This window comes from Anneissia japonica, unplaced genomic scaffold, assembly GCF_011630105.1.
Source record: "Anneissia japonica isolate Jap-2015-1 unplaced genomic scaffold, ASM1163010v1 scaffold287754_len4335492_cov202, whole genome shotgun sequence".
Taxonomy (NCBI): Eukaryota; Metazoa; Echinodermata; class Crinoidea; order Comatulida; family Comatulidae; genus Anneissia; species Anneissia japonica.
The window spans coordinates 4,333,693-4,346,879 of record NW_022705543.1 but is presented as its reverse complement, the minus strand read 5'-3'; the positions used below and the strand labels follow the sequence as shown (position 1 = coordinate 4,346,879).

The 13,187-nt window shown below is 38.1% G+C and overlaps 2 protein-coding genes across 2 annotated transcripts in view; one reads left to right on the top strand and one right to left on the bottom strand.

The window, feature by feature from the left end:
* The first annotated feature begins 1,609 nt into the window (after window positions 1-1,609).
* LOC117105760 lies at window positions 1,610-5,215 on the top strand. Its single transcript, XM_033247033.1, has 2 exons — window positions 1,610-2,088; window positions 2,700-5,215. The coding sequence occupies exon 2, from the start codon at window positions 3,111-3,113 to the stop codon at window positions 5,187-5,189; it is 2,079 nt and encodes a 692-aa protein (XP_033102924.1). The 5' UTR covers window positions 1,610-2,088; window positions 2,700-3,110; the 3' UTR covers window positions 5,190-5,215.
* A 2,879-nt stretch (window positions 5,216-8,094) lies between these two features.
* LOC117105684 (probable tRNA(His) guanylyltransferase) overlaps window positions 8,095-13,187 on the bottom strand; it is a 6,230-nt gene continuing 1,137 nt past the window's right edge. Inside the window, exons 2-7 of the mRNA XM_033246910.1 lie at window positions 11,862-12,022; window positions 11,474-11,650; window positions 10,649-10,821; window positions 9,838-9,926; window positions 9,596-9,703; window positions 8,095-8,739 (exon numbers count right to left, since the gene is read on the bottom strand). Of these exons, the coding sequence (XP_033102801.1) occupies window positions 8,578-8,739; window positions 9,596-9,703; window positions 9,838-9,926; window positions 10,649-10,821; window positions 11,474-11,650; window positions 11,862-11,965 (813 nt within the window). The 5' untranslated portion in view covers window positions 11,966-12,022 and the 3' untranslated portion in view covers window positions 8,095-8,577. The remainder of the gene's footprint in view (window positions 8,740-9,595; window positions 9,704-9,837; window positions 9,927-10,648; window positions 10,822-11,473; window positions 11,651-11,861; window positions 12,023-13,187) is intronic.

Genomic DNA, 13,187 nt, shown 5'->3' with positions numbered 1-13,187 from the left:
TTACGAGCCAGTAAACCTTATAGACCACTTAGAATGTGATCTGATCAATAACAAAAAAAAAAAAAATCAAAATGGCGTCCAATATGGCCGCCATAAGCTAGTCGTCCTACAGTGGTGGTTTTAGTGGCAATCCATGTTTTCTTGGTCATAACCTATTGGTGCCATCTAAAATGTGATTAAATAACAAGATAGGCCTAACCAATATTTGAATAAGTATAAAATTCAAAATGGAGTCAATGTTTTTGACTCCATTAATATTATAAATAGCGAATAATGTCAAAATTCATATAGCTATATATAACAAAATGGAACGATCGAATAAAACTGACAGACACGAATGTAACTAGGCCTATATAGAATGGTGTGCCATTCTTTTGTACTTTGAGGGAATAGCCATGTATGTAGTTACTCCAATTTTGGAGTGTCTGCGCCCACCGCAAATATCCCTCTTTCGGAGGTTTTGCGTCCTAAACTTGTTATAAATTAAACGAGCTCTCCCTATATAGAGAGAGCAAACTTTTAATCAACCCTCCGATTTTCGAGTATCAGAAAACTCCAAAATCGGAGTTTCTGCAACCGGCGCAAATACTCCAGTTTCGGAGGTTGTGTGTCCTAAAGCCGGGCACTCACTGAGTCGTACGACGAATCCAGCTCTGCTGCATTAGACGACGTAATGCTGTCTGGTGATTGTCAGTGGCAGTCTGTCGTCGCGTTGCTGTCGCATCGCCGTCGCGCGCAGTGAGTACCCGGTTTAAGAGAGAGCAAAACCTTTAATCAACCCTCCTCAGCTCCAAATTCGATAGTGCAAAACTTTTAAGCCAGGCAATTACTGCGCACGACGGTCGTCGGCCGACGCGATCCATTGACGAACGCAACGCGACGACGCGCGCGCAACGGATCGTTTTTAATGACGATCCGTTCAGACTGCTACCTACAATCAGCAAACGGCGTTGCGTCGTCTGTCGCTGATAGTGAGCGAAGTTCGACTCGTCGTACGACGCAGTGTGTGCCCTGCATAAATCAACGCTCCGATTTCTGAATTTTTGCGTACTACACAAAAATCCAAAATCGGAGGGTTGATTTAAATGTTTTGCTCTTTCTATATTGGGAGAGCTTGTTGAATTAATAATAAGTTTATGACGCAAAACCTGAAATGGGAGTAGGCCTATTTGCGCCGGGCGCAGAAACTCCAATTTTGGAGTAACTACATAACTCGAATAGCCCTTCAAGAACACATCTCCATGACAGGGTCACAATTTTATTTAAAAAAAATTTAAAAAGTCGCTTCATATAACATTATCATTAATCACACGTTAGAGCGATCCATCGTTAAATTTAAAATTTGTGAAAAAGTGTACTGTGCTGAGCTTGTGTTTCTATGATGGCTTGGAATGGATTTATTCGGTGTAAACACCAACGATAGCCCACGAAATCTAGAAGAAGTCTTATTTTCCAGTGGGGTCCTTTTGGTGGTGATTTAGCAGTACACCGGGAGACATTCCCTACTCTTTTCCGAAGAGTGCACTGCGTTCTTTAACGTGCACATGGGCCATAAATGCACACGGGAGCAACAGCTTAAACGCCTCATCCGAAAGACGGTGCGCTATTGTAACTTGTATTTCAGCCCTCCAGCTGAAACACAAGGAGAGGCAGCGATGGGAATCGAACCGTGGACCTAGAGATCTCCACGGTTCAGCGCACAATGTAACAGTGTATCTCCACAGTGTCACAATCCCATAATGGCCTCTCTGCAATTGCGGCTTTTGGTTTACTTAATAGCCTAATTGTTGACGTTTATTTTATATCACTTTGGTAAGCTTTCAATTTCTAAAACGATTGTCGGACACGCATCAACTGAATTCAATTCAGCCTATTCTGATGCAAATATAGACCAACAGTTCTTGTATACTAAGTCTTTTACATTATATCCAAGGTATAGACAATCCATCATGAAAAAGCCCGTGTAATGGGGCCTACATAACTCACGACATATTTTCCTGTACCAGGTAGGTTATAACCTGGCAGATGAGCAAAAGGCGTTAAGATGATGTTGATAATGACGAAATGGTCAGAGGATTTAAAACACAGGTAAGCAACAACAGAGAACAATTTTATTGAAAGAATTATCTACATTAATAATAATAATAACAATTCAGTACGGTTCTGCATCATGAACTATCAGTATATAAATGTCCACAACACCACACAATGAATTATGAGAGGTGGTGGCCTAGTTAAATATCTCTGTAACGAAGACAAATTCTATAGACGGCTGCGCTTGCTGTAAAACCATCATTAATGGTAATTCATCATTAATACCGTCCATCCAGAAATACAAAACAATTTTACATAAAACAAAAAACAAGTTTAGGTAATATAATTTTATACAATTGACCCCGGGAATGATGTCATGGGATTGATAACTTTGCAAAAAATGAATGAAATCTAAAATGGATTGTGTAAACGATATCGATTTTAGAAAATCCAACAGCCGAATATTCACTTTTAAAGCAGCTCATGTACAAGGTCCCCAGAGGTGAGGGATGATTGTCGGACCAGATGTAGATGTTATACATGTACAGTACCTGGTTGGTAGTCCCCGGATTCAATCAACCCAATATTTAATATAATTTATGACATTATTTCAATATCAATTGTGGTTCTATTATGAATTAATGCATTTTGTTTGTAATTTTCAGTTTCAACGAGAAAATATCCAGGAGACTGATGTGTGGCTGAGAAGTCTTGTCATAGACCTGGTTGTTACTGAGATTGATTTGAGTGGCACCGAGAAAATAGGTCTTGTCACAGAGATTGACTAAACATGTAAGCCAACCAATACGATACTTCTTACTACTAGATTATTGGTGAACTGCACTGTACCAAAATAAAACTCAGGATATTCAGTACTTTTATGACTAGTTTATTTGACAGTACACAAGCTTTCGTGCACACAGTGCATTTCTTCAGGTGAATGTGAAGTACCAAGTTACAACGAACTATAAGCCACATTTTAAAAATGAGGTTGAAGCAATTATTTTTGACAAAACTGGTGTGTGACGCGCATTACAGTTAAAGAAATCACCCACGCACCCATTCATTGGTTCCAAATGCACAACATGGTTTCACGTGCTAAACAAGTAACTATATTATGTGTGCTGACTATCATAATGCTTATTCTAAGAACATCACTAGTACTAGAGTTTGACTTCCTAGAAAATGATTTCAGAAGTGCTCAAGTTAGATTCTTGGAACTAGACCAAATAAACAGTCTTGCGACCACAGGTTTCGAGACCGTCAACGGCCGACCTGTTGGTGGCAGTAAACTAAATATTAACTACGACTCTAAGAAACGCTCTCAGAAGATATATAGGCCTATTGCTTCTAAACGTACAGACAATATCTCAGTGGATATGCCTGAGAACCTGTATTTGGATTTGAAAATTTACAACAATAAAAAGTTGCACAAAAAACTCGACTTCATCATCGACGAGCCTACTACATGTCAGGCAAATGAAAACATATTTTTACTAAATGTCATATTGACGGCACCTCGGTTTGTAGATTCCAGAAATGCGATACGAAAAGCATGGGCTGACGTTAAAGTTGTTAAAGGGCGTAACATAAAAAGTGTGTTTTTCATGGGTAAGCCAACCACTGCCAATCTTGTGCAAAAGATGGCACCGAGGGTCAACAGCGAAAGTGAACGATATCGCGATATCATTCAGGCAGTTGCTTTAGAAGAAAACATCGTTTCCTCACCTACAGTCTTCAAGATGTTATCGGTATTTAAGTGGGTAGTTTCTTGGTGCCCGCATGCAACCTACATTCTGATTTCTACAGATTCCTTGTTCGTTAATTATGAAAACATTCTGAAGGCTATTGATGAAAACGCAGGTGTTAATAAACGATATTTATACATGGGGAGAGTGAAAAAATATAGCAAAGTAGATCGAACTCCAGGCCATCCGGAATATATATCTAAGGCTGTTTATAATAATTCTAACTTACCGAAGTACTGTGTGGGTGGCGCTGGAGTCGTGCTGTCGTCTGCGTTCGTACATCGTGCGTATGATGACGCTATGTGTCACTCATTTAAGCCACTTCGGTTCCCTTCGGGGGACATGTATCTTGGGATCCAAGCGAAACGTTTACGTGTTGAAGCAATTTACCAGGAGGAGTTTCTACGAGCTGGGTTTGAAGCCGATTATTGCGATTTAAAACACTCAATGACGCTAGGTGGTTTCCTTACACCGACTAGCATATCCGAGATTTGGAAGAACTTCACAACTCCCATAGACCACTGTCCAAGCGCTAACCCAAACAATTCTGATATAAGTGAATGGTCACGTGGAGTGGACAATTCCAAATACTTCAGTAAGTGTCTGAACATAATTTATAACAACCCCTCTCTGTGCAATAGGACGCCGTATCTTGTGGCTTTTATAACTTCATTCCCGGATCACTTTGCACTCCGAGATGCAATTAGAGTCACGTGGGGAGCTCCAGAATATGTTTCGAAACTAAATATCAGAGTCATGTTTGTCTTGGGAAGAGCAATAGAAAAAGAAACGCCAGAATTAATTAACAGAATTACACAAGAACATGAGAAGTATAATGACATTCTACTTGCAAATTTTGCAGAATCCTTCCATAATTTGACTCTTAAAGTTGTCTTAGGCCTAAAATGGATTAACGAGTTCTGTCCGGATGTGAAGTTTATCTACAAAGGAGACGACGATATGCTGGTTAACTTTGATAGGATACTTGGACACCTGAGAAGTCATTATAACAGTACTGGATTGTTCCTAGGTAACCTGATGTCTTCTAGCCCAGTTATAAGACAGTCTTCAAAGTATTTGGTGTCCCGTAAGGTTTATCCCTTTAAGTACTTCCCCCCTTACTTCTCGGGAGGAGGGTATATCATGTCATCTGACATTATTCCAGACTTATACAAGCAGTCCTTAAGCACGAAATTAATTCCAATTGATGATGCCTTCTGTGGAATTCTAGCAAAGAGAGCGGGCATCACTTTGACTGGAACTTCTGGTTTTATTTCTTCTGGGTCAAAAGACGACATGTGTAGACTACATAAAGCTTACAATTTGCATGGATTTAAAACAACTTCCACTATGATTGAACGTTGGTATCAATTTAGAAATACAAGTACTCAGAAAACATGTAAATAATAAATGAATCGGACTTTTAATATAAACAGTGTTAATTATTTTCTATTACCTGTTCGAAATGTTTAAATAGCCGGGTACTTCGTACCATAAGTGACGTAGACATGGTAAGGCATAAATACCAGTCTATGTTAAAGTGTGAGAATTTGTATGTACAGTTCCATGAAAAATTACATCATTAGTAAAGAGAATTTCAATAATAAAGAAAACCCTATAAAGTACCGGTAGCAAAGCTTCTAGCAATCTATGATGACTTGAAACATGCGTGTTATAACACTCTGTCAGTGATGCCAGTGTTGGGCGTGGGTGCACACAATTCGTCTATGCTGACTTAAAACATGCGTTACAAAGTGTTATAACACTCTGTCAGTGATGCCAGTGTTGGGCGTGGGTGTACACAATTCGTCTATGGTGACTTAAAACATGCGTTACTAAGTGTTATAACACTCTCTGTCAGTGATGCCAGTGTTGGGCGTGGGTGTACACAATTCGTCTATGATGACTTGAAACATGCGTTACTAAGTGTTATAACACTCTGTCAGTGATGCCAGTGTTGGGCGTGGGTGTACACAATTCGTTAAAGAAAAAAGTAGAAATTCTATGTACTTTTTACAGAATGTGCGACCCTTAAATCTATTAAATAAGCCTTTTAAATCCTAAATTGTTAGAATTTCCCCATTTGAGGTGTCATGGGCTGCCCTTTGCTCTACCCATTTATGATATTGTCGGAAAAAACGGCCTTCCCGCGGTGGTCATTAGACCCCAAATTCTGGCACCATCACTGCTCCCCGCCAGGATTTGTTTCAGGTGTATTGTATTGTTCGTAAGAAATTACACATCGCTTATGACATTGAAAAGCAGGTAAAAATTATTTGAATACATTATTCAACACATGTTGAAACTAATGTTAATATTTTTTTGCACAAACGATAATAGACTTTTTCTTTTTTAAACACATTGGCATATCTAGGGTTATTAACATAATGGGGAGGGGGAGGCTTTTTTTTTTTAACACATTGGCATATCTAGTGTTATTAACATAATGGGGAGGGGGGCTGGTGTGGGGATGTTACAAATTTCAATATGTTAAAAGACATGTAGTACAGCATTAGGACTGATTCGTAGATCACACAAATATAAGGTTGTATATTATGTCCAATGTGGATTTGATGGCATTGTTCAATGGTCATACTGTTCATACAAGATTCCAATTCATATGTTAACCTGCACCCTGATCTCTAAATCATTTCTGTATGCTCCTGTATATTTTGCACCTAATAATTATAAAGTATATAATATATAAGATATTTGTTAAGGTCAGCACACACTACATGAGCACTAGTATATTTCATGGTGTGATTTTTTTTTGTGTGTTTTGGTGGTTTTCATTCCTAATGGACCTTTCCGCTAAGCTCCGCCCCTTGGATATTGTTGCTAAGGTCCCACAAGACGGCAGTGTTAAAACATACGCGAACACGTGCGTTTGTGGGACAACACGTGTGTTTGTAAGACGCGCGCGTATTCCTAGCGCTGTTCTGATTAGTCAGTTGTTAAGTTTGATTGACACTCCGGAAAGGTCTATTATATTCATATCATTTTTCACTTTTCTGGCATTACAAGGGACTGTGACTCTGATTCGGCGATGCTCCAAAAGGAGTTTTACTGATTAATTTTCCCAATCTAGCACCTGCCGCCTTTCATAACCTTACGTTGTGACAATGCAACAGATCAGTTTCAATGATAATCCAGTCAAAGTGCCATCAATTTCGTTCAGACTTATATTGTGTTGGACCAGCACACACACAGCATGGACACGATTTGTTGGCTGAACGCTGGTTGATGCAGTGTTTTAAAGTCAGACTCCGGAGGAAAAAAATTGTTTGATATGTTGTAGAACTGATTTTTCTAAGACAGAAAAAAGTTGTTTGACGAAAAACTGGGGAACGGTGAATGAGATACAGATTTTTTAATATTTAAAAACTGGGGGAAAAAGGGGCGTAACCGCCCATTTTCACACCTTTTTCCCCCAGTTTTTAAATATTCAAAAATCTGTATCTCATTCACCGTTGCTCAGTTTTTGATCAAACTACTTTTTTCTGTCTTAGAAAAATCAGTTCTACAACATATCAACATTTTTTTTTCCTCCGGAGCCTGACTTTAAAGGGCTGAAGTTGTGCAGTGGCAGACCGTAGGGTTAATTGCAGGGTATGCTAGGTATTGGCATATCTAGGATGTGCGAGGGGCATGCAAGCCCTCCCCCACCCCAAAAAAAAATACTCGTCCATCCCCTGTCGCGCCCCCGCCAACAAATCATGCTCAAGTAGTTAAAATCACCTCAAATCACCTTATTTTGTTATCCCCCTCACCTATTTGCCCATCCCCATCTTCCCACCCCCATCAGCTCCCTTCCATTTCAAGATCCCTACACCACTGATGCTAGGGCCTGCTAGTAGGAAAAGTTTGTAAGCCTACTACTATACAGAATCAGCAAAAGCACAAATGTATGTTATTTTTAATACTGGCATGGTTGAAGTATCTTCTCATGTAGAAATTCTAAGCAGCTGCGATAGGCCCAACTGTGACTTATCCTAGATACCAAAGTAGGCCAAACATTGAAAAGCTTTGGTATTCTAATGAACTGTAGCAATCCAGTCAAAAAATTAAGGTTTATATAGAAGATTCTGACTAAGAAATGCTAAATAAAACTGAGAAACTGTACTACTATATTTTTTAAAATTTGTTTTGCCTTGCTTGCCTTGATGCTCCGCCACTGAAGTTGTGCCAATTTTTTGTGTATTCCTTCCAACATTAACATATTAGCAGTTAAAGCAGGATGGAGAACAATACATGTTCTCTTTCTGGGGTATGGTACAGTCAGTATTATAAGACAAAAACTTTATTGCCATTGTCATTAGTATTACTGTACTTTTATTTAGGCATAGTAAACCATAGCAATGACTGGTTAGCCAACAGCTACTCAGCTCTTCTTGTGATTTGGGAAAGGGTTGATGAGACATCTATCTGTTGGTCCAGTGTCCTGGTTATTTACATTAATATTTCTGTATTATTAACAGTTAAGTCATTGGTCTAGTATCACTGAATAGTTCACAAAACATCAACATTATTTATATTGTATTATTAGCCAGTACACATTTTCACCCATTGGTCCAGTCACTGAATAGTTCACAAAACACAAACATTATTTATACTGTATTATGAACCAGTAAACATGGTTACCCATTGGTCCAGTGTCCCTGATTACTTCACAAAACATCAACATTACTAATACTGTATTCTGAACCAGTAAACATTGTCATCCATTGCTCCAGTGTCCCTGATTACTTCATAAAACAGGATTCCAACAATAATTCTTCATGAACTGATTTTAGAATCAATTTAAACTTCCTAATATTTCATGATTTTCTTGCCAGAATTCATCACCTATTAAGTCTGTATGCAGATGCACAACTTTTCTACGTGTTCGTATAACGGTTCTCTCCGTTTCTTCTGCACTGTCTTTACTACGGCACAATTTTATTATTTCTTCATCAACCTATAGCAGAACACAATGTATGTTTAGTGTACAACTTCAGGCCTTAATTGTTGTTTGTCAACTACATAGAAGTATCAATTATTTAAATTCAACATATAATTCTACAATTATCATTAGGCCAAAAACAAGACTGTGTGATGCCTTATCCTGATCACGATGCACAATTTTAAAAATCTAGAGTTGGATTTTCTTACTAAAAAATATTCTTTTACTAGAGAGCAGACCAAAATACTTGTATCATGTTTAAAATGACTCTTTTCTGCTTTAATTACTAAATTTGATAATTTAACCATGGGTTTTATCCCTATGTGTACCACATTACAAACCAAAATTTAGGGGAACTTTACCTTAGAGTTAGATCTATGTTAAACAAAAAGTTCGACCAACCCTGATTTTCAAATGCCACTGTAGTTGGGCAACACAGCAAGTTTTTCGCCTTATTATGCGGCATGCATTTTAGTGGCAACCTCTCAACAAGCCAACATAGGCTCTCTCAACTGGCCAATATAAGCTGACTCATAGGCCAACATAAGCCAACTTAACTGGCCAACATAAGTCAACACAACAGACCAACATAAGCCGACTCAACAGGCCAACATAAGCCAACTTATCTGACCAACGTAAGCCAATGCACGACGCCAACATAAGCCGACACAATTGGCCAACGCAAGTCAACACAATAGGCCAACATAAGCAACTTAACTGACCAACAAAAGCCAATGCAACAGGCCAACATAAGCCAACTCGACTGGTCAACATAAGCCAATGCAACTGGCCAAAATAGCCATCTCAACAGGCCAACTTAAGCCAACTTAACTGACCAACAACATGCCAACATAAGCCTACACGCACATACCTTTTTCCATATAAGAATTGTTCCCTTTCTGTAGAACTCTTCTAGTTGATTGTAATTCACATGAAATTGTGAGAACAGCAACTCGTTCTTGTCACTGGACAGGGTTCCCTGTGAGCCAACAGGATAAAAACTATTGTAAATATTCACTGTTGAATTAGTATTAATGTACAGCACAATGAAGGCAAACTTTACAGTAACATACCAACATGGAAATTAGCTTGAATATTTAAAACATAAATTACCTTTAACCTTTCCTCTGCTTCTGCATGACTGCAATTACCTTCCTGAACAAGTTTCCAAAAGCAAGTATTGTAGAGATTGTTGATATGACCTGAAAACAATACCATATTCTATGATTATTTAATGTTGTTAGGTTCTACATTGACATAGATGTGATCAAATGATGCAGCTAAGTTTGAAGATAAAGGCACATGTAAAGCTCTTTCCACATACATTCATTTCTCACAAACTGTAGTGTAAGACTTTAAAGTAGTTTAACGTTTTTTTTCACCTTAAAGTCGCAACTCCCTTACTTGAGCCGGCGTCGCCACCTTAACAGTCCAAGGTGGAAGCTAATGGAGCCCAGCAAAATGTCGCCGGGTACCTGCGCTTACACAGTTGTGGTGGTGATGCCGTCTCAACATCGGGAGTGCGTATTTCCCTTCCCTTTTGTTTTCGCGGTTTGTTTTTTGCCAATTTTCTTTTTTTTTTTCCAATCTGACTTCGGGTCTGTATACTGTCAGTACCTTGAGAAAATTTTATTGTGGAAGGCGCTCTACAAGTATCCTACCATTAAAGCATGAGAAAGATGTTGGTAAAGGATAACAGGAGAAGCGTGACATGAGTAATTTCATAGGGAGAGTCCTGATTGGGAGGGGGCCTGACAAGAATAACAAGTAGGGGACAGGGAGAGGCATATCAGGAAAAGGCTTTGTGAAGCTACAGAATAACAGAGGGCCCAATGGGTAGAAGCTTGTTAGGGAGAAGCCTGCTAGCCAAGTGCCCAATATAATGAACTACTTAAGAATATAAAAAAATAAATTAAATAATTACAATCAGCTTGACGCCAACTGAGGTAGTCCCTGAGATTCTGGTTGCTAGGATACAAGACAGCCCTGGCATCGAATGCTGGAGGGTACTTGAGTGGTACGTCCTGGTTGATGTATTCCTTCCAATGGAACACGTAGCAGGATGCGAACAACGATACCAAATTGGACATTAATTTGCTGAAAATAAAAGGAAATTATTTTTGATTACACTTTAGTGTGTGCAGTGGTATCAGCAACATATCAAAAATTCTAAGCGGAGGTAAGAAAGCAACTACATTTTTAAGCATGTGAAGAGTGATCACCTTAGAAATACCAAAACCATACTTTAGTTATCATGTGCTCTACCTGTATAATCAATAAGTATTAGGCTTAGAACTACAGAGTGTTTTCCAAAAACCGACAGGTCCACTGATTCATCTCAGATAAGAAAGTATAATACATACTCCAAGTATTGAAACGCACGCCATCTTGTTGGGATTCAATATTTCAACTTCAATTATATCATCATCAAAAATTCCTGGTGATGACAATTAATTTTGAAATATACTGAATCCTAACACGATGGCGTGCATTTCAATACTTGGAGTATATAATATACTTCCCAATAAGGATTAAAAATAGTGAATTTAATTTTCTTAACTTCTACTTTTAATTTAACTTCTACAGTGTGTAGTTTGTAAAAATGATCCAATGTGATGAACATTCTGTGATAGACCATGGGCATGTGCAAAATATTTATAATTTTATTACTATATTTATAATAAACATTAAAGAACATTAACAAAAATATGCTCTATCATGGTATTAAAAATATTGAAAAAAGACAAACCTTGCCCTTCGACTAAATTGTGTTGTTTGCTTCCTGAAAACAAAGCTGTATTCATCACTGACACCATAAGCTATAACAATGTCTTTGAATTCGTTCATTACACATTCTGCACATTTGTTCATTAGTAGAAGGGCGCCCTCATCATTAGGTTTTTCAAACTTATGCTCATCTGAAAACCTGTAAAAACAATTTATGGTTCATTCTCCATGTATTTATATCACAATAAACAAAAATTAATTCCACTCCATAAGCTTCATAATGAGACATTATTTAAAGAACAAACTACAGGTATTGCCATATTCTGTCCTTTATGAGTGCATTCGTTGGGTGTGTGCAAATCTATATTTTGCCAGATTTCATAAAACATGACATTTTTTCAACAACTTACTTGTGAAAACCTCTTCCATCAATGCGTACCACAATCCAGCAGTTAGGAAGACAAGCATCCTCTTTCTCAAACTGCCGCACATATTCAAACCTGCTGTTGGCCATTTCATATACATCCAATAATCACTGAGCAATGTCTTATGAATATTAAAACCATTGACTCTGAAAGATAACATTTTATTATTAATATTATATGTTTAAAAAAAAAAGGTGATTTGTTCTGCACATATACATCTTGTTTATGTTTAAAACAAAAACAAAAATTATATTTACTGCGAAAGATATAACTCATAGACTATTACAAAATGTACACATTCTTGTCTTCTCCTACTGTGCTACCATTTACTAATGGGGCAATACACTTACATCCTGGGTTGATGATTTAGTCAACACAAGGCAGAAAACGACTTAACAAATGGTTATTAAATAGGGCTGTGCCCACTTACCAAAATCAACATTTACAGTGAACGCTTTTCTTTTTGATGCATACTGTAAAGTTAGACTATTGTAATTGCACAGTTGATACATCATTAGCTTAAATTTGTGCAGTCACTATGAAAACATGTGTTAAAAATCGTAACAAGTGCATAATACATTGGTTATAATGATTAGGTCAAGGCCTAATATTTTAGCAAAATAGGCCCTTATTTACTGAAATACGTGGTAAGATAATTGTTGCCCAGATGATATTGCAGGCCTTATTTTACACTAGTCTGGCCATACTGTAAAATTTTTAATTTTGCGGATAATACTTCAAAAACCAGCTCAAATTTGTGTGGGGAATTGCTAGGAAAATAGGAGTGCAGTATCGTAATTACTGCATATTAATACATTGATTATATATTAAGATTACTGGTAGGTCAAATCGAAGCTTAATTTTCGGCAAAAAGTTGTGCAAAAATAGCCCTTATTTTCAGAAATGCGTGGATGCATTTCTAGGTCAAATTTTTGCTTGGACGATATTTCCTGTGCAGACCTCAGTCTGGTTTCTGATTACCTTTTTGGCACAAAATGGCAAAATGCATAGCAATTGTTAACAACACGCATACATCAATCAACCCTTGCTCAGGATCCTGCACATGCCTGGCTAGGCATGCCACATGGGGACATGCAAGGCTGGGCAAAGGCTCTATTACTGGAGGGGGGGGGGGTGCAGGTCAACTCGGCCACAAGTCAATTCGGCAACAGTCAACTCGGCCACAAGTCAACTCGGCCACAAAAAGTTCGGCTACAGCCAACTCGGCCACAAGTCAAATCGGCCACAAGTCAACTTGGCCACAAATCAACTCGGCCACAAGTCAACTCGGCCACAAGTTATTTAATGTAA